At 61.0% G+C, this 20,806-nt stretch overlaps 2 protein-coding genes and 1 long non-coding RNA gene across 3 annotated transcripts; 1 reads left to right on the forward strand and 2 right to left on the reverse strand.

Moving 5' to 3' along the window:
- Positions 1–1,176: 1,176 nt before the first annotated feature.
- On the reverse strand, positions 1,177–5,353 carry LOC142072846 (uncharacterized). The gene is made up of 2 exons (XR_012669451.1): positions 4,777–5,353; positions 1,177–2,757 (listed from the first exon to the last, which is right to left on the reverse strand). It is a non-coding gene; the product is annotated as an uncharacterized LOC142072846 (long non-coding RNA).
- Positions 2,891–10,799, forward strand: PGAM1 (phosphoglycerate mutase 1). Its single transcript, XM_048857321.2, has 4 exons — positions 2,891–3,065; positions 7,979–8,253; positions 9,427–9,607; positions 9,859–10,799. The coding sequence occupies exons 1-4, from the start codon at positions 2,927–2,929 to the stop codon at positions 10,026–10,028; spliced, it is 765 nt and encodes a 254-aa protein (XP_048713278.1). The 5' UTR covers positions 2,891–2,926; the 3' UTR covers positions 10,029–10,799.
- A 1,264-nt stretch (positions 10,800–12,063) lies between these two features.
- On the reverse strand, positions 12,064–20,720 carry EXOSC1 (exosome component 1). Its single transcript, XM_048857337.2, has 8 exons — positions 20,585–20,720; positions 19,501–19,616; positions 17,998–18,072; positions 14,364–14,452; positions 13,955–13,988; positions 13,184–13,234; positions 12,986–13,070; positions 12,064–12,478 (listed from the first exon to the last, which is right to left on the reverse strand). Exons 1-8 carry the CDS (start codon positions 20,613–20,615, stop codon positions 12,372–12,374), a joined length of 588 nt encoding a protein of 195 aa, XP_048713294.1. The 5' UTR covers positions 20,616–20,720; the 3' UTR covers positions 12,064–12,371.
- Between the last annotated feature and the right edge of the window lie 86 nt (positions 20,721–20,806).

The raw sequence follows: 20,806 nt of genomic DNA on the forward strand, positions 1-20,806 counted from the left end.
GACAAGGGGAATGAGATCCCAAGCTGTGTGTCTGGGAAAGGAGAAAGTGTGTCCGGCTCTTCTTGGTCTGTGGAGCAGACAGAAGGGGCCTTTCAGCCTGTGACGGTTGAGAATAGTGCAGTTGTCTCAGAGTTGGTTCTGGATTCAGCTAAAGCCCAGGAAGGGAATGGTCCTAAGTTTGGGTCTGCTCGGGAGAATGGCCCTGTAACTAGGTCGCTTCCAGTCAGTGTCTATGTAAAATCCCAGAGACCAGACAATTCGGGTGCTTGTATTTTGCCTGTTGCTAGTGTGTTGGGAAAGGCTGTAGCAACTCTGTCTAATCCGGGTGAGATCCTAGCCGGGGCACAAGGAGAGCATGAAGGTGATGTGATTGTGTTACCTACTGATGGTGTGGAAACTGGTAGCAAGAAGGAAAAGATTCCTGAGCTTGTGTGTGGCAAAGGGAAGGAGAATGCTTCTGACTTTTTATCTAGGAAGTCTGTAAGTTTGCCTGAAAGGGGATTGTGTAGGAATCCGCTGGATGGGCCAGAGGTGATTCTGGGTGTAAGGGAGACCCAGAAAGAGTCTGTTGTTGCTCAGGAAAGTGTTCCTCTAGAGCAAGCCCTAGGTAAACAGGGTAAGAGCAGAATTTCTGTGAGGGGTGAATTGTTGCATAGAAAAGCCCTAGGGAAAGGAATCCTCATGGAGTCTTTGCAAGCAGTTTACTGCAACTGGAGGGTGTGAAAGTGATTTAATCAAGAAAGTTGCAGTTCCTAACAGCAGAAATGTTCTGTTGTGAATGGTTTCAGAGTAGCAGCCGTGTTAGTCTGTATTCGCAAAAAGAAAAGGAGTACTTTTATGTCTAAAATTATGTACAAATTTATGTTAGTCTCTAATGTGCCACAAGTACTCCTTGTGTGACTTGTGGTTAGCCAGTGGGGTGAGACCAAAGTCTGCTCTCACCTGTTTGGCAGGTTTGGTTTGCCTTAGAGGTGGAAAAACCCCAGCCCTGGGCTGTAACTGCCCAGCTTTAAGCAATTTGTCCTGAATCGGCACTCTCAGTTGGGTCCTGCCAGAACCAGCATCATTACACCCTGGTAAAAGAAAAAAGGTTCTCTCGATCCCAAAGGACCAAGCCCCAGACCCAGGTCAATATACAAATCAGATCTTACCCACAAATCACGCTGTTGCCAGTCCTTTCGAATCTAAAATCTAAAGGTTTATTCATGAAAGGAAATAAATATAGATGAGAGCTAGAAGTGGTGAAATGGAATCAGTGACAGACAATAATGACAAAGTTCTTGGTTCAGGCTTTTAGCAGTGATGGAATAAGCTGCAGGTTCAAATCAGGTCTCTGGAGAACATCCCCAGCTGGGGTGGGTCTTTCAGTTATTTGTTTAGAGCTTCCGTTTGTAGCAAAGTCCCTCCAGAGCTCAGAAGCAGGATTGAAGACAAGATGGAGGAGCTGCAGCAGGTTTTTATAGTCTCTTGCCATGTGGTCTTTCTTTCTTTGTCCCAAGGCCTGTCTGTCACAAGCTGTCCATCCCATGGCCTGGAAAACCCTCAGAGTTCTGTCCATAGGCAGGTCCCTGCACATCTTGCTGAGTCGCAAGGCGTGTCTGCCTTCTCTCAACGGGTCAGTTGTGTAGCTGATGGTCCTTAATGAGCCATCAAGCAGGCTAGGCAGAGCTGACACCAACTTGTCTGGGCTGCTCCCCAGAAGCATAGCATAAGCTTGAAATACAGACAGTATAGAGCCAATACTTATATCTTTAAATACAAAAATGATACACGCACACAGATCACATAATCGTAACCAGCAAACTATAACCTTGTCTTAGACACCTCATTTGACCCTCCCCCTTTATATAAGATTTGGTGCCACTCCAGGACTTTGGTTGCAACAATGATCTATACGGTCCCAGATTATGTCAATAACGTCACAGAGACGACAAAAGTGGGAATATGATCGAAGTCTATAAAATCATGACCGGTGTGGAGAAAGTAAAGAAGGAAGTGTGATTTACTCCTGAAATGAATGGGCGGCAGGTTTAAAACAAGCGAAAGGCAGTATTTCGTGCCCCGACGCAGTTAACCTGCGGAACTCCTCGCCAGGGGATGTTGGGAAGGCCCAGGCTGTAACAGGGCTCCGAGAAGCACGGGATCACCCCGGGAGGACAGTCGGGTGCGTGGCTGAGCCAGGCTGGGCAGGGAGGGTCCCTAGGCTCTGTCTGGGCGGCGGGTGAGGGTCACTGGGTCGCTGACCGGCTCAGGTCCCTCCGTCTGGGGCACGGGGGGCTGTGGGCACACAGGACACGATTGGTCTGACCCAGCCTGGGCGGGCACCCCCCACACTTGGTATCTCCCTGGGCCGGCCCCCTGGGCAGCCTGTGGCTCCCCCTCCCGCCACCTGAGGAGGCTTCGAGTCGGTGAGGGAGGGTGAGAGCTCTGATTGGTTGTTCTGCCCCAGGAAACGGAGCCGTGCAGCGGAGAGCCAATCAGACGGCCGCCCCTTGCTGGCGCGTGGGGATAGGGCGGGCCGCGCCGGCGGTGGGGGCGGGGTGCAGGCCCCAGGGAGATTTCGGCGGCGTCTCTGATCCACACTGTACGGTAACAGTGTCACGGTGGTAGTGACGTCACGGCAGCTGAAGGTCACGTTGCCCTTCACGTGCGCTCCGTGCTCTTCGTGCTCCCCCGGCGGCCCTCCAGGACGCATGCGCCGCAGCGTCTTGTTCACATTGCGCATGCTCCAATTGGCGGTGGGGCTCCGGGGCAATGCTGGGGGCGCAAGGAAGAGTGGGCGCATGCGTCGGGCCCTGCTCGCGGGAAAGGCTTGAGGGCGCACGAGCCGTCCTGGGGCCAGACGCGCATGCGTGCCAGGCTCGGGGGCGGGCTCGCGGGCGGGGCGGGGTCTGGCGCAGTCCGGCCCGAGCGCGGCAGTCCCAAGATGGCGGCCTACCGGCTCGTGCTGCTGCGGCACGGCGAGAGCGCCTGGAACCTGGAGAACCGCTTCAGCGGCTGGTACGACGCCGACCTCAGCGCGGCCGGCAGCCAGGAGGCGCAGCGCGGCGGGGAGGCGCTGAGAGGTACGGGCCGGGGGGGCCCTGGGAATGGGGGGGCCGGGGGGGGGCGGTACCGGGTCTGGGGGGGGGGCGGTGGCCCTGGGCCCGGGGGGGGAGCGGTACCGGGGGTGGGTGGGGAGCGGTACCGGGTCTGGGGGGGGGGGCGGTGGCCCTGGGCCCGGGGGGGGAGCGGTACCGGGTCTGGGGGGGGGCGGTGGCCCTGGGGGGGAGCGGTACCGGGCCCGGGGGGGGAGCGGTACCGGGTCTGGGGGGGGGGGCGGTGGCCCTGGGCCCGGGGGGGGAGCGGTACCGGGTCTGGGGGGGGGGCGGTGGCCCTGGGCCCAGGGGGGGGAGCGGTACCGGGTCTGGGGGGGGCGGTGGCCCTGGGCCCGGGGAGGGGAGCGGTACCGGGTCTGGGGGGGGGCGGTGGCCCTGGGCCCGGGGGGGGGGAGCGGTACCGGGTCTGGGGGGGGCGGTGGCCCTGGGCCCAGGGAGGGGAGCGGTACCGGGGGTGGGTGGGGAGCGGTACCGGGTCTGGGGGGGGGGCGGTGGCCCTGGGCCCGGGGGGGGAGCGGTACCGGGGGTGGGTGGGGAGCGGTACCGGGTCTGGGGGGGGCGGTGGCCCTGGGCCCAGGGGGGGGAGCGGTACCGGGTCTGGGGGGGGGGCGGTGGCCCTGGGCCCGGGGGGGGAGCGGTACCGGGGGTGGGTGGGGAGCGGTACCGGGTCTGGGGGGGGGGGGCGGTGGCCCTGGGCCCGGGGGGGGAGCGGTACCGGGTCTGGGGGGGGGGCGGTGGCCCTGGGGGGGAGCGGTACCGGGGGTGGGTGGGGAGCGGTACCGGGTCTGGGGGGGGGGGGCGGTGGCCCTGGGCCCGGGGGGGGAGCGGTACCGGGTCTGGGGGGGGGGGCGGTGGCCCTGGGCCCAGGGGGGGGGAGCGGTACCGGGTCTGGGGGGGGCGGTGGCCCTGGGCCCGGGGAGGGGAGCGGTACCGGGTCTGGGGGGGGGCGGTGGCCCTGGGCCCGGGGGGGGAGCGGTACCCCTGGGCCCGGGGGGGGGGACCGGTACCGGGTCTGGGGGGGGCGGTGGCCCTGGGCCCAGGGAGGGGAGCGGTACCGGGGGTGGGTGGGGAGCGGTACCGGGTCTGGGGGGAGTCACTGGGGCAGCGAGGCCGGGGGACCGGGACCGGCAGGTGCTGCATGGGGGGGTGGCAGCAGCGGAGCCCCAGCCAGAGCGGCAGTGGGAAGAGTGGAGCCTGTCAGCACCCCCCTCCCCCGGTCCACGCTCAGGGTGCCCGGCTCGGCGAGGGGCCACCCCCTGCCTGGGGGTGCTGGGCTTGGCTCTGTCACAGGAGCTGCGCAGGGATGTGCTGCTGCCAAAGGCTCGGGCTGGAGGGCTAGCTGGGAGGGCACTGCGGGCCAAGAGGACCGGGCTCCGGGGTGATCTCGGTGGCACGCCCAACGCAGGCTGTGAGTTCAGTGTGAGTAAAAGGGAGCTGATCCATTGGCCCTGGTCTCTGCCAGGGCACAGCCTGGCCCCGTTGGAGGGGACAAGAGCCGGGCACTATCATGGGGCTGCGCTTTGGCCCCCCAGGCTGTAAAGAATCCTGCCCATAAAGGAGCTGATCAGTCTGGAGTCCTGGCTCCCATTCCCAGCTCTGCCATTGACACGTGTTGTGACTTCGGGCAAGTGTCTCATGTCTCTGCCTCTGACCACCTGCAAAATGGAGTAGTACTCACCCATTTCCAGGGAGACTGCGGGGCTGGAGGGCTGTGAGGGCCTATGTGTGCCTGTTCTGGCCCTGAGGAGGAGTTAATCCTGGATGGATGGGCAGCCTGGTCACTGGGAGAGCCCAGCTTCATTAGGATAAAGTGTTTTGAGCCCCTCCGCAATACGGTGCGGAAGGGCAATACGTTATCTCCCTGCACAGCACTTCCCCAGCCGTGTGGTGACCGGTCCCTCCATGCCCCTTCTCTCCCATCCCTCACTTGGGGCTGCAGCGCTGTGCAACCAGCGAGATGCTCTGCTCTGGCAGGCTGCCTTTGCAAGGGCTCCTCTGTCTCGCTCTCCCTGGCGCTGAGTCATTCAGAAGTGGTGCTCCGACGTGCACGTCTCAGCCGTGACTGGACGCACAGCCCTCCTCTCTCTGGGGAGCAGGGAGAAAGGCTGCTGCAGTAGTGAGACCGAGCGTGCTCTGGCTGTGGGTTACAAGTGCTGGCGTGTTTCCTCCCCACAGCCCTGTGAGGGAAGCAGAGTCATTGACAGGAAATTGCAGGACCTGTCTCATCCCTCTTGCTTGCTAGACTCAAAATGAGACCATAGGCAGCAGAGTGCCTGATTTATTCCTCCTGCAGATGCTACCCGGGTGCAGCAGAATGTGATAGGTGCCGGCCCACTGTACCTGGGGGTGGGACAGAGCTTGGTTTATCTAATCACGTTGCCGGAGTGTGTGAAGCAAAAATGTCCCAGAATAGAAAGTGTCTGGGCAAATCTGTGCTGAAGCCCCTCTGGCAAGTCACAGCCCGTGCTGGTTCTCACGCAGGTTGGCCACTCTCCCCTGGACACCTGGGACGGGAGGAGAACGTGGGCAGTGTGATCCTGGGTGAGAGGAGTCGGGTGCCAGGTGGGCCCTAGCAAGCTGCACTGTGTTGCATAGCCCCCTTCCACCGCACCCTGGAACCCACTCAGCAGCCTTGCGTAACCCTATTGCCCCGTCTCCTCAGAGCCCTGGTCCTCTTCGGCGTGGGGCGTGTTGTGGGCAGGCGCGCTCCAGGGCAGAAGTCGGCCTGGCTTTCGGAGGAGCTGTATTGCCTACCAGGATGAGGGGATTTCTGAGGCAGTGGTGGAGCCCCCGGTTCCTGTCTGGGTTCCTGTCTGACTCTGGCTGCCGCAGTCAGTGTTCCCTGGAACTCAGTAACCTCCTGCTGCGTGCGGAGCTGTCCTTTGTGCTGGTGCACCACTGCTGGCTGACAGCTCACATGCCTCTGCAAGGGAGGCCCGGCCTGGCGCAACTGCCAGCAATGCATCATGCTCCCCACCGTTGCAGCTGTGTGGCCCATGTGGGGGTATGGCTTGGGCCTGGGGGTCCTTAGCCGTCCACTCAGTGCTGCGTAGGGCCAGAGCTTCAAGATCAGGGGTGGGCAAACTTTGTGGCCCAAGGGCCACATCGGAGTTGCAAAACGGTATGGAGGGCCATTTATTTAAAACAAATAAAAGGAAGTTCTTCACTCAGCGCACAGTCAACCTGTGGAACTCCTTGCCTGAGGAGGTGGTGAAGGCTAGGACTATAACAGGGTTTAAAAGAGAACTGGATAAATTCATGGAGGCTAAGTCCATTAATGGCCATCAGCCAGGATGGGTAAGGAATGGTGTCCCTAGCCTGTGTTTGTCCGAGGGTGGAGTTGGATGGTTGGAGAGAGATCACTATATCATTACCTGTTAGCTTCACTCCCTCTGGGGCACCTGGCATTGGCCACTGACGGCAGACAGGATACTGGGCTGGATGGACCTTTGGTCTGACCGTTCTTATGTAGGGAAGGCTGTGCCTCTGCAAACAGCCTGGCCCCACCCCTGTCCGCCCCCCTCAGAACCCCCGACCCATCCAACCCCCCTGCTCCTTGTCTCCTGACTGCGGGATCCTGCCCCCATCCAACCCCCATCCTGACTGCCCTGCCCCCTATCCAACTCGGCCTCCCCCCCAGCCCCCGACTGCCCTGACCCCTATCCACACCCCCGCCCCCTGACAGGCCCCCCGGGACCTCCAACCCATCCAACCCCCCACCCACGCCTTGTCCCCTGACCGCCCTCTCCCGGGATCTCTGTCACTAACTGCCCCCACCAGGACCCCACCCCCTATCCAACCCCCCTGCTCCCTGTCATCCCCAACCCCCTGGTATTCCACCCCCGAACCTCTGCCCCATCCAACCCCCCCCCCCCCCCCGACTGCCCCCTAGGACTTCCTGTCCCTTATCCAACCCCCCCCACCCCCTTACCATGCTGCTCAGAGCAGCAGGACAGGCTCATTTGAAAGCCCCTGCGGGGGAGGGGCTGGGGGGTGAGCCTCCCTGGCCGGGAGCAATGGGGCTGGGTAGGATGGTCCCGCAGGCCGTAGTTTGCCCACTTCTGTTGTAGATGCTCTCATGTTGCTGAGATGGATTCAGGCCAGTGATAGAGCTCCTCTGGTCGGAGAGGGGGCTCTCAGAGCCCTCTTCTCCTCCAGCCCTGCCCTATGAACCTGCAGCTCTCCCCGCGTGCTCCCCAGAGCTTTGGAGAGGAAGCAGATGCTGCCTAGGATCTCCACCCCACTGAGGTTACATAAGCATCCTGTCTTTCCACTTCAGTGAGCTGAGCTGCCTTGTAATTGGTAGGCACAGCTTGGCCAGGCTGGGAAGGGGGGCCAGCTTGTGGAGCGGGCATGTTTGCCCTTGTCAGGCACTGGGGAGAGCAGAGGATCTGCAGCTTAAAGCCCTTCTGGGGCAAAATAATCCCTTTCTGTGGTACCCTGCGACTCGCAGGCTGGTCCATCGGGTTACGCCATCTGCTCAGTCTGAGGACAAATCAATGCCGGCCTCTGAGACCGGATGACAGGAGCTAATGTGACCTCCCAAACCCGATGCCGTGGGTGGAGCCTATTCACTGCCAGTGGGCGAAGCCCATACCTCATTACCTCTGGTCGAATCCCAAGTGCCTTGGGGGCCTGCTGGGGCTGGGCATAAAGTAGCGGCTGTAGGCAGTGGCGCCCCGGAAAGGCTAGGGCCAGGGAGTTCTGGGGGCCAATGCGGTCTCTGGTGGTGCGGAAATACAGCCTGCCATCAGAGCTTGGCTTGTTGGACTAAAAGAGGGAAGTGCTCCCAGCGTGAGACTCCTGCATCTGTTCCCTCCCCTCGTTTGCATCTCGTGGGTGCTGTGTGCTGATGGCCTTGGGGTTCTGATCCTTTCCAGATGCTGGCTACGAGTTCGACATCTGTTTCACCTCTGTCCAGAAGCGGGCAATCCGCACTCTCTGGATAGTGCTGGATGCCATCGACCAGATGTGGCTGCCTGTGGTGAGGACTTGGCGCCTCAATGAAAGGCACTACGGTGGCCTGACGGGTCTCAACAAGGCTGAGACAGCTGCTAAGCATGGGGAGGCCCAGGTGAAGATCTGGAGGCGTTCCTTTGACGTCCCACCACCTCCCATGGAACCGGACCACCCTTTCTACAGCACCATCAGCAAGGTAAGGTGGGCCCTTGCAACTCTGCCTTCTCCCTCTCCCCACAACAGCCGAATGGCGGGCCTCTGGGCTGGGGAGAATGTTGGCTGGCACGAGGGTCGCCGTTTTGTGGGATCCTGTGTGAACAGTGGTAGGGGGTGCTACTGCATAGTCCGAACAGGAGCTGGGTGACATTTTTGGGGTGAATACTTTTATTTGCTGAAAAATGCAGTTTTGGGTCAACCAAAACTGCACAGAGATTTGGCAAATCGGATTGCCCAAAAGAACTATGTGGGTTGAAACGTAGATAGTTTGGCTTCTTTCAGAGGGGAAGCAACATAGGGATGAAATGCTTCGTTTTACCCAAAACAATTTTCAGTTTGTCGTTTTGGCAAAAAAACCCAATAATTGTTGTTTTAGGACAACCCAAAATGAAGTCTTTTCCCAGTTCAGTGGTCAAACCAGACAGTCGGTCCTTGGCCCAGCGCCAGTCCTCTTCCCATGGCTCCTGGTCTCCCAGCCTAGGGCTGGGGTGGAGGTGCACTTGGCATGGCCCTGGGCGCCTCTTCTCCCATTGTGGTCTCTGGCATGCAGCTCTGCCCTGACTCCATGTCCCCAGTAACTGTAAAGATCTCCGAAGCCAGCAGTGTGCACTGCTGGCTGGTCTTGGTCTCTGCTCGCTGTCCTGTCCCAAGGGAAGATACTGACTCCACTAGGCACTGCACAAGCAGGGGCTGGGAGCCTGTTATGCTGTTATTCGTTACAGTCCCGTGTAGCTCCCTTGGGTGTTTGCTCTGCAGTGAAACCCTGCCCTAGATAGGGATCTGCAGTCCCCAGAACCCAGCTGACAGGTGAACAAATGTCTACTAGCCATTGGAAACGCACAGGAATCCAGGTGAGCCTCAGGAACTAGGAAAAGCCTTCCTGGCCTAAGCGTACTCTGGGTCACTCTGTAATGGGCTTGTTTGCTCTGCAAAGCTGGGTTGCCCCCCTCCCCGCAATAACCCTGTGGGGATGCAGACCAGGACAGCAGAGTGGTGGGTGGAGCTCCCTGCAGGAACTCCCAGTTCCAGGGCACGAACAGTAGAAGTGACCACATCGACGGGGGTAACTCACCATGAGCCCAAAGCACTTCACTAGCTAGGCATTGCTACCTGTGTCCATGGCGACTGAGGGCTGTTGGTGGTTGTTCCCCAGGACCGTCGTTATGCCGACCTGACCGAGGACCAACTGCCGACCTGCGAGAGCCTGAAGGACACCATTGCCCGGGCCCTGCCCTTCTGGAATGAAGAGATTGTCCCCCAGATCAAGGAGGGCAAGCGAGTTCTCGTTGCTGCCCATGGCAACAGCCTGCGAGGGATTGTTAAGCACCTGGATGGTATGGCAGACTCATGCCCTGAGTTGCCTGCGAATCAGTGGGGCTATGGGCTGGCTTGGCCCCAAGCTCAGCAAGGTGTCAACTCAGTCCTGGGCCCACCCCCTCTCCCGAAGTGCTAACCTGGGGGCTGTTGCTGGGACTGAGCTCCCTGCTGCTCTTGCAGCCCCTGGGGTGGGCAGCGCCCTGCTGTAGGAGCAAGTGTGGGGCTTGGTGTGGGGTGCTCGCTGGGTGACTGTACCTTGTGTTCGCAGGCATGTCTGAAGAGGCCATCATGGAGCTCAACTTGCCCACTGGCATCCCCATCGTCTACGAGCTGGACAAGAACCTGAAGCCCATCAAGCCCATGCAGTTCCTGGGGGATGAGGAGACGGTCCGCAAGGCCATGGAGGCTGTGGCGGCTCAGGGCAAAGCCAAGAAGTGAAGGCAGGTTGTGGAGGCTTGTGAGCAGTAGATGAGCCCCCTTCCTACCCCTCCCCTGCACACACTGCCCACAGCCATAAGAACCGAGTACAGAGCCAGCTCCCTGGGACCTGCATCCCTCTGTAGACAACCCTGCAAACCCACAGGCCAGCTAGAGCCTCTCCTCAAAGATGGGGGAAGCCCAATGGCCATAGCCAGGCGGTAACCACCTCTGCCAGGCTCCAGCGAACCCTGGGCTGGACCAGTGACTCTGTAAGGTATTGGCCAACCCAAGCGTTCCCTAGACAGTCACCCTGGGCCTTCCTAGCTGTGCTTGACCTCACTGGGAGCTCTTGTCATTGTCATGAGTTTTACTGTTGCTTGCTGTAGTCATTCCAGGTGTGTGCGCATGGACCAGGGAGGAGAGGTGTGAGTCAGGGACCAGTCTTGCTCTCACATGCCCCCGGGGGGTTTGGGCTGCAGGCCCCTGTAGCTGTGTTCTCGGTAGGTGGGCGTGTGCTAGCCAGTGACTGTAGCTCTCCAGGGGCAGCTCGTTAATTTATTGCCTTCAAACCACAGGCTGGGGAGGGGGTGCAGCTAGTGTCTGCCCTGCCCTCTAGAACCTCTGCTGCCACAGCTGCCCCCTCTCCTGCTCTGTAGCGCTAGTGAAGACTGCTGCTGTATGCTAGCCCTGCGCTTGTCTACCTGGCACTGGCCTCGCACCGGCTCTAGTGTAACTGTCCAACAATAGCGGTTGTCTCGTTAAGTACAATAAAGGAGTGATGTGCAATAACCCCTGTGTCTGTCTCGCATCCCTTGGCAGGGCCCTGCAATGATGAAACTGGGGCGAGTATGGGCATGCAGGCTCCCTGGGCACTCTGACACCAGGTACACACATGCACAGGCTAGGCCCTTTGTCTATCCCAACTGGGCCTTGGGACCTTAAAGGGTCCGTTTCCCTTTCCTCCACCCGTGGCACAAAGTCGATCTCCCTTTCCCTTGGGCACAATCCCTCCAGCTGCTCCTGGAGCCCAGACCCTTGGAACACTTGCTGGAAAGGAGCCGGCCCTGCTACACTGCTGATGACAAAAGAGCAGGAGGACTGCTCATGGCTGGGCCTGCCCTGATCCACACAGCCCCTGCCAGGGCAGCAACAGTGTTCTCACAGGGGTGCTAGCTAGTGGGTCTCTGAGCTGTGACAACTGCAGCCTGCCCTGCATTGCTACCATGGTGGAGCTGGGTAGCTAGGAGGCTGCCTTGAAGAGCTAGCACACAAGAGGGCTCCTGCAATGCCTAGGCTTTCCCTGGGGCTGTGACAGGTGCCCAGGCCATGTGCCACCTGAACTCCTTCAAGGGACCACCCTGTGCAGGACCCACTCTGGTAGGCTTCCCCTTTCCCCCCAATCAATTACATGGGGATAGTGGGACCCAAGGGCTGGGAAGCTTAGAGGAAATTTAAGGGGTCATGAAAACTGACTTTAGAGCAGGGGTTCTCAAACTGGGGGTCAGGAGCTGTCAGCCTCCACCCCAAACCCTGCTTTGCCTCCAGCATTCATAATGGTGTTAAATATATTTAATAATTTATAGGGGGTTACCAGTACAAAGTTTGAGAATCACTGCTTTAGAGAAGAGTGATTGTCAGACACCCCCTTCTCAGGAGCAGTGTGAGGACTGCAGCATTAGAGGGGGCAATCCTCCCTTGTCTGGGCCCTGGCTGTTTGCCCACACCCCTGAGGCCAGTCCCACCCTATGGCCAGTTATTGAGTCTGGCCTCTTGCTCTGGGACAGTGCACTCCTTCCTGCAGAAGTGCCATAGGGGAAGCCAAGGCTGGGCAGCCCCCTAGAGTGGTTCCATTTAAGCCTGGGGATCAAGTCCAGCACCAAGTGGCACAGGGGCCCATACCAGGGGTCGGTTGTGCTGGCTCTCCAGTGCCCCTTCCTGAACAGAGCAGCTGTCTGTGCAGTGCCCAGACAGCAGCAGGAGATGCCAGCTTGTGGGCATGGCCACGCAGCACCTACAGTCAGCCCAGCAGTACCCTCACCAGCATGACAGGAGCTTAGAGCCCTACAGGAAAACATTTATTGTTCATGGCACAGCAGTTTAGAAACCTAACTGGAGAGCAGGGCCCCGGCCCCGGCGGGGGTACCACTTGCAGAAGGAAAGAGGGGACCCTGATCCCCCCACACTAGCCTTAACACAATCCAAAATCCAGTGGCTGCCCTGCCCTGCAGTGGGTCAAGCCCCAGCTCACTGGCCTGTGGGGGTTACTCTAGGCTCTGGTTAAGGGATGACAGCAGAGGCAGGCTGGCTGGCTGCCTGCAGCCCCCATGTCAAGGCTCAAAGCTGGCGGCTCAGGATGGCCAGCTAGGTCTGCAGGAACTCCGGCTGCACTCGGGCCACCTTGCGGAGCTCCTTGGAGTGTGTCCTGGGGCACTGCATCTCACACCAGCTGATTGGCACCATCTGTGCCCCTAGAGCCAAGAACAACAGGTCACTGTCCAGCTTCCTCAAGGGCTGGGATGTGCCTGCTGCAGCTCCCTGCTCAGGCCAGCCTGTCCAGCGGGGAGGGGCTCGGACTAAGGAACGTTTCAAGCCCCCATGGGACTGCAGCTCCCTCTGGGGAGAGTCCACATGGCCCGCTACCAGCACCTCCTCCCAAGGGACCACAGTGCTGTGCAGCACATCACCCAGGCTCCCCTCCCCACTGGCTGGAGAAGAACGGAGGGGCCTGCTGAGGCAAAGGCAGGGTTATTAGCAACAGAACCCAGGAATCCTAGCTCCCAGTCCTTCACTAACCCCGAGAGAACAAAGCCATTACCCACTGCGCTGTCAACTCCCAGGCTTTGAGCGTTAACAGCCAGGACAGGGTCTTGATGCTCATTCCTCCCCCACAGGGGAGGCCCAGGGGTAGCAGGGACTTGGAGGCGAGGCTGCTGGCCAGCTCTCCCTGCCAGGCCTGGGGAGCCAGCAACTCTTACCTGCTTCACTGTGAGCCACCACCACGCCCAGCTCGTTCTCTGCTGTGCTCAGCAGGTAGTTGGACTGCATGTCCCCCAGGGAGATCTAGGCACAGGCAGGTTAAGGGAAAAGGCTCCAGGGCTGGGCTGGAAAAGCCCAGCTGGCTACTCCCCTCCGTGCCCCACCCCACCTCACCCCACCCCTGCAGGGAAGGATACCACTTTAGCCAGGACTATATCTCCAGGACGGAAACTCTTGTAAACTTCCACCTGCCAGAGAGAACACAAGGCGCAGGGAGGGGGGCAGGAGAAGTCAGTTCAAGCAGGAGAGCAGCTTTGGCCTGGACCAAGGCCAGTCCCCTTTGCAGAGAGGAGTCCCACAGCCACATCCAGCGAGTCCCATTACCTTGATAACAGCCCCATATCAGTGGCCACAGGCAGCATGGCTCACAGCCCTGTGGGCACTTACCTGCCAGCTCGGCACAGACCCCCCCAAACACTGCACCCTGCTCAGCCTGTCCTGGAGGGGGGCTTCCTTCAGAGATCGGGGGGAGACCCCGAGCTCAGCAAATCTCCCTCCCCAAGGGAGCCTGAGCAGGTGGGGTATGAATGCGACGAGCCATGCCAGGGGGGTGGAGTTACGGCTGCAGACACGGGGAGGTGAGTGGGGTGAGCTATGCTGGGGGAGTTACAGCTGCACACACGGGAGGTGAGTGGGGCAAGCCGTATGGGGTGGGGTGTTACGGCTGCAGACACAGGAGGGGAGTGAGGTGAGCCATGCTGAGGGATGAGGGGGGAGGGCTGCACGCACAAGGAGGTGAGTGGAGTGACCCATGCTGAGGGGGTGGGGTTACAGCTGCAGACACGGGGAGGTGAGTGGGGCGAGCCATGCCGGGGGTGGGGGTGGGTGGGTTACGGCTGCACGTGCAGGGAGGGTGGATGTCAGCTGCCACGCTGGGCAGTAACCGAAGCAGGCAGCACCCGACTGACCTTGTCTTTCTCTGTGGCTCGAATGTCTTCTCTCCTGTAAGGAGACAGAGGGATCCTAGTACTGGGGCAGGCAGACAGGCCCACTCCCACTGGGCAGCAGGGCCCAGGGCTACTCCCACCTTTTGAGACCCAGCAGTAACTGCCCCAAAAGGACTTATCCGTCCCCTGCCTGCCCCTCATTCCGGGGCAGGCTGTTCCCCAGGCTGGCAGGAGGGCCCAGGACACTGCCTGGCACTGGGCTGAAGGCATTAGCCTGCAGGGGCCAGTCATTGGATAAGGCAGCACTGGGATTACAGACACGAGGCCCCATCTGAGCTGGCCCCACTCCCCTTACTTCAGGGGGGGTGGGGGCAGCACCAGCAGGAACCCAACCCTCCCCCAGGGAAGGGCCGACAAGGCCAGGCCCTACCGTATGGTGCCTCGGAAGGCGGATTTCAGCGGTGTGGAGCCGATGTACAGGATGTGCACCTTGGCAAAGCGGGAGTTAATGCTGCACACCTGTGGGGAGAGAGTCTGGCATGAACCCTGGGCTGAGCGCTGCCCCCAGAGGTGCCCATGTACTGGGCAGTGAGACCAGCAGGGACTGGCCCCTCCCAGATCTACTCTAGGGGACCTAATGCCGTCCCTGCTTCTCCTGCCAGTTGGCTCTCCTTCCTGCTCCCAGGGGAGTCAATGCCACAGCAGGGTGGGGCACTCCATGCCAGGCTGACCCCGCTCCCCCTAAACAGCACCCCATTCCCCTCCAGCCTGGCACAGGAGCCAAGTACTCCAGGATTTAATGTCTGCCCCGCAGCCCTGGTGACAAAGGCCTCCACCTCTTCCGCAGAGCAGGGCCAGCCTGGTGGAAAACAGGAATTCAGCCTCCATGGCCCACACCCTCCTTGGCCTCTAGGCTGACGGTGCCAATGCCAGAGATAGGGGTGTCACGGAGTCCCTGGGCGATGCTCTGGAACTGCTCCCCATGAAGCCAGTCAGGACTCTGGGGCAGTCGCCTTTCTGTGAGCAGCCTGTCTTCAGGACACGCAGCTCACACAGCTTCCACCTTCCTGGGTCTGACCTCGGAGCATTCAGCATCCTCTGCCCCTCCGTGCGCTTCCCACAGCGAGTCCGCTCAGGCGGGGCTCCTGGGGAAGCCAGAGGGTCCTGCACCCCAACTTCGCAGTCAGACGTGACTCTCAGCCAGCCAGTAAAACAGAAGGTTTATTAGACGACAGGAACATGGTCTAAAACAGAGCTTGCAGGTGCAGAGAACGGGACCCCTCAGCTGGGTCCATTTTGGGGGGCAGTGAGCCAGACAACCACGTCTGCACTTCACTCCATGTCCCAGCCAGCCCCAAACTGAAACTCCCTCCAGCCCCTCCTCCTCTGGGCTTTGTTCCTTTCCCGGGCCAGGTGGTCACCTGATTCCTTTGTTCTCCAACCCTTCAGCTCTCACCTTGCAGGGGGGGAAGGGCCCAGGCCATCAGTTGCCAGGAAACAGGGTGTCGGCCATTCTCTGTGTCCAGACCCCTGCACACACCTGCCCTCTAGGGCTCTGCAATGATCATACACCCTTACTCCACCCCCTAGATACTTAAGAACTGCCTAGGGGAAACTGAGGCACCCCCACACTATTCAGAGGAAACATTAAGAACAGTCCCACTTCGTCACATCTCTCCCCCCTTCGAGATCGAACTGAGCGGGGTCACTTTAGCCGGTGACCTGGGGAAGTTCGAAGCCACCAACGTTCCCATGGATGCCCCAGCATCTCTCCCATTCCTTGGTAGGAGTTACACCAGGCCCTTCCAGTTTCACGCCCTCCCTTAGGTCAGGGGTGGTCGATAGCACTCGCAGGCCGCATGTGGGAAGGTTTATGCAGCCCATGCCCTTTGGCCACCCCAAGAATGTCTCCCCATTGACCATCACCTTCTGCTCCCACTGGAGGTCCGGGGGGCCTGGCCGCAGGAAACTCCACACAGACATATAGGTTGGGGTCAGGAGTGGGAGCCTGTCCACATCCCCAACCATCTGGCTGACAGAGTCTATGGCCTTGGGACCCAGCAAGGGAGCTAGACACCGGGGCTTTTCCGCAGGGTCCCCTTGGTTCAAATCGCCAGCCTGCTCAAAGGCAGTGAGGTGGGCATCCACACACACCCCCCCCTTAACCAGGGGCAGCAATTTAGTCTCGAGGTTCCCTGCGGAACTGGCCCCCCGGGGTCTATCCCCACTCACCCCTGGGAGGTCCCCTAGGCCTCTCCGCTCCCCCACCGCCAGTTCATGCTGCTGCTGCTTCTGCAGCTCTTTCTCGGGCTCTCGCTGTCTCCCACGGTCCTCTTGCTCTCTCAGACTCAGCTGCAATCCCGTCCGTCTCGATCCCCCGATGGGGAACCCGATCATGAAGACCCTCGTCTGGTCGGGGACAGGAGTCTTGGCGATGCCTGGCTCCCACTCCAGCTGCTCCCAGATCCTGCTATAGCCCCAGTTGGGGTCAGGAATCTGTTCCTTAGAGCGGTCATCCTCCTCCAGCTGCACGATTAACTCTGCTTTGGTGAACTTTCCAATGCTCAACCCTCTCTTTTTGCACAGGCTTACAATGTCCTTCTTAAGGAGACGGTGACAGGCCATCACTCCGCTCCTCCCAAGTTGTTGTGGACTCACAGGCCCGTGTGTTCTCAGCTCCCCACGGTTTCCAGGGAGAACCCCTAGTGTGTCAGCCCTTCTCGAGGTCACCACCTCTTTGCCAGGGTCGAGCTGCAGACTCCTCCGCCCCTTGGACTGCTCGCTGCAATCCCCAGGGGAACCCTGTTACTGCACAGTCCTTCTCGCTGGTCACACACTCCCAGGGGTTAACCGCCCCCCGAAACCGCTCCTCTCTGAGCCTTCAGCAGGCCTGGTCCTCGGCAATCCCCCTTCGTGTTACTGCTCCCCAGTCACTTACTGCAGGAAGCGCCATCCACGGGGTGCAGTACATCCCACCGCTGCCACCAGTTGTCACGGAGTCCCTGGGCGATGCTCTGGAACTGCTCCCCATGAAGCCAGTCAGGACTCTGGGGCAGTCGCCTTTCTGTGAGCAGCCTGTCTTCAGGACACGCAGCTCACACAGCTTCCACCTTCCTGGGTCTGACCTCGGAGCATTCAGCATCCTCTGCCCCTCCGTGCGCTTCCCACAGCGAGTCCGCTCAGGCGGGGCTCCTGGGGAAGCCAGAGGGTCCTGCACCCCAACTTCGCAGTCAGACGTGACTCTCAGCCAGCCAGTAAAACAGAAGGTTTATTAGACGACAGGAACATGGTCTAAAACAGAGCTTGCAGGTGCAGAGAACGGGACCCCTCAGCTGGGTCCATTTTGGGGGGCAGTGAGCCAGACAACCACGTCTGCACTTCACTCCATGTCCCAGCCAGCCCCAAACTGAAACTCCCTCCAGCCCCTCCTCCTCTGGGCTTTGTTCCTTTCCCGGGCCAGGTGGTCACCTGATTCCTTTGTTCTCCAACCCTTCAGCTCTCACCTTGCAGGGGGGGAAGGGCCCAGGCCATCAGTTGCCAGGAAACAGGGTGTCGGCCATTCTCTGTGTCCAGACCCCTGCACACACCTGCCCTCTAGGGCTCTGCAATGATCATACACCCTTACTCCACCCCCTAGATACTTAAGAACTGCCTAGGGGAAACTGAGGCACCCCCACACTATTCAGAGGAAACATTAAGAACAGTCCCACTTCGTCACAAGGGGGTCCGCCATGCTGACACCTGCCCCACCAGACAAGGAGACGAGAGTCAGCAGCTTGTGGCACCCAGAGCCAGAGCAGTGTGGTCTGGTTGGAACTGGTGCTGTACAGCCAAGAGGCTCCCTTCCACTCCCAGACCCGGCCCAGCCTGCCAGCCCCTTGGGAGAAGGCTGGCACACAGGCAGAGAGGGCAAGGTTTGTAAAACTTTCCGGTCGTTACTTGGGCATCTATTGCAGAGGACTCCTGCCCTTCCCCCTACCCAAAGTGCTCTCCTTGTCACCCCAGACGTGGCGCCCCTGTGGTGAGACAGACCCCGCAGGCCTGGCGGGTTCAGCTGCTTTTACCTTGCACGTCACGATGGCCCCTACATCGGGCAAGAGCTGGGACTCGGCATCTCTCACCACAGACACCACCGGCAGCTGCATGGGCGAAGAGAGAAGAGCCTCCGGTTAGCCCAGCGCCGGGCACGAGGATCTCCCACCTCCTATGGAGCCAGCGACTGTCACGTGCCACATCCACCAGGCCCGGCTCGGCCAAGGGGCTTAGCCAGTCCAGACCATCAGCCCCCACAGCCCCATGCAGGCTGAGCACTAGTTTTGTCCCCACATACTTGAGTTATTTGTTTATATTCATGGGCGGCAGGTATAACAGGCGGGTACTGCCGCAGCACCGCCGGTTGCAGGGTTTGGGCTTGTGGCTCAGGGGCGCAGAGGGGCTTGTGGCTCCAGCCATGGGGGGAGCTGGGGGCTAGCCTCCCCAGAGTAGGGTTCCACCCGCCAGCCATGTTTGTAGTCATCCTTTGGAATCCGACCGAGTTTCCACTTTTTGTAGGACTCTTATTTCTGAGTTTTAGATCATGAAGATCTGGTTAAGCCAGGGTGGTCTCTGGCCAGACTTCCTGTCTTTCCTACGCAGTGGGATAGTTTGCTCTTGTGCCCTTAATAATGTCGCTTTGAAAAACTGCCAACTGTCTTCTATTGTTTTTCCCCTTAGACTTGCTTCCCCTGGGATTTTACCTACTAACTCCCTTGAGTTTGCTGAGTCTCCCTTCTTGAAATCCATTGTCTTTATTTTATTGTTCTCCCTCCTACCATTCCTTAGAATCTTATCTTTTCATGATCAGTTTCACCCAAGCTGCCTTCCGCTTTCAAATTCTCCACCAGTTCCTCCCTATTTGTCAAAATCAAATCTAGAACAGCCTCTCCCCAGTAACTGTCTCCACCTTCTGAAATAAAAAATTGTCTCCAACACATTCCAAGAACTTGTTGGAGATTCTGTGCCCTGCTGTGTTGTTTTTCCCAGCAGATGTCTGGGTGTTCAAGTCCCCCATCGCCACCAAGTCCCGGGCTTTGGAGGATTTTGTTAGTTGTTTAAAAAAAGCCTCACCCACCTCTTCTTCCTGGCTAGCGGGTCTGTAGTAGACCCCGACCATGACATCACCCTTGGTTTGTGCCCCTCGTGTCCTTACCCAGAGCCTCTCAGCAAGTCTGTCTCCTGCTCCCATCTCAACCTCAGTCCAAGCGTGTAGGTTTCTAAAATCTGTGGCAACCTCTCCTCCCTTTTCCCTGCCTGTCCTTCCTCAGCACGCTGTACCCCAATATCCCAGCCTTGCCTATCACCCCCCCAAGGGCAGCTCCCCCCGCTGGGTGGGCGGGGACGGCGGCTGGGGTCTTCGGGGGGGTTTCACTCACGGGGGTTCCCTGGGCCAGGAAGGGGAACGGGGCCGAGGGGGGCTGGGCGCACCCCAGGCACCGGCAGCCTCCCAGTGCAGCTGCGAGGGAGTCTCCCCAGGCCCGAGGCTTATTCCGCCTCCCCGGGCCCGAGCCCAGCCCCCCGGCCCCCCTCACCGCTCCGTCCTCGCTCGTCTTCACCAGGCAGCCAGCCAGGGCGGCGCACACGTAGCCGTGCCGGGTGTAGGTCCCGCTGCCCGCCGCGCCCTCCTCCAGGCTGCAGAGCCGCTCGCCTAGGGACAGCCCGTGTCAGGCCCGCCCGGCCGGGGGGTGTCGGGGGGGACCCAGCCGGCCCCGGGGAGGGGGGCAGGGACCGAGCGGGGGGGTCTGGGGGGACCCAGCCGGCCCCTGGGAGGGGGGCAGGGACCGAGCGGGGGGGGTCTGGGGGGACCCAGGGACCGAGCGGGGGGAGGTCTGGGGGGACCCAGCCGGCCCCGGGGAGGGGGGCAGGGACCGAGCGGGGGGGTCTGGGGGGACCCAGGGACCGAGCGGGGGGAGGTCTGGGGGGACCCAGCCGGCCCCTGGGAGGGGGACAGGGACCGAGCAGGGGGGTCTGGGGGGACCCAGGGACCGAGCGGCGGGGGGTCTGGGGGGACCCAGGGACCGAGCGGCGGGGGGTCTGGGGGCAGGGGGGACCCAGCCGGCCCCGGGGGGGGGAGGGACCGAGCGGGGGGGGTCTGGGGGGACCCAGCCGGCCCCGGGGGGGGGGGAGGGACCGAGCGGGGGGGGGTCTGGGGGGACCCAGCCGGCCCCTGGGAGGGGAGGGACCGAGCGGGGGGGGGTCTGGGGGGACCCAGCCGGCCCCGGGGGGGGGAGGAACCGAGCGGGGGGGGGTCTGGGGGGACCCAGCCGGCCCCGGGGGGGGGGAGGGACCGAGCGGGGGGGGGTCTGGGGGGAGGGGGGACCCAGCCGGCCCCGGGGGGGGGCAGGGACCGAGCAGGGGGGTCTGGGGGGACCCAGGGACCGAGCGGGGGGGGTCTGGGGGGACCCAGCCGGCCCCGGGGGGGGGAGGGACCGAGCGGGGGGGGTCTGGGGGGACCCAGCCGGCCCCTGGGAGGGGGGCAGGGACCGAGCGGGGCGGGGGGTCTGGGGGCAGGGGGGACCCAGCCGGCCCCGGGGGGGGCAGGGACCGAGCGGGGAAGGTCTGGGGGGAGGGGGTCAGGGACCGGTCGGGGGGGGAGCTGGCCCCCCCCCCACTCACCGGGGACGCAGTACCGCACCGGCGGGGCCATGCCTGCCTCTCTGTGACGCTCCCCGAGAAAGCCGTTTTCCCATTGGCTCCGGCTAGAAGGGGCAGTTGTAAGCGACGTTTCTATTGGTCCGCTGTCCCACGTGAGCTGCACCCGCTTGCGGGGAGGGACGCCGGCCCGCGCGGCGCCCTCTGGGAGTTGTAGTCTGGAGGGGAGAGACTACGGCTCCCAGC

Source organism: Caretta caretta, chromosome 7 (assembly GCF_965140235.1).
Source record: "Caretta caretta isolate rCarCar2 chromosome 7, rCarCar1.hap1, whole genome shotgun sequence".
NCBI classification, from domain to species: domain Eukaryota; kingdom Metazoa; phylum Chordata; order Testudines; family Cheloniidae; genus Caretta; species Caretta caretta.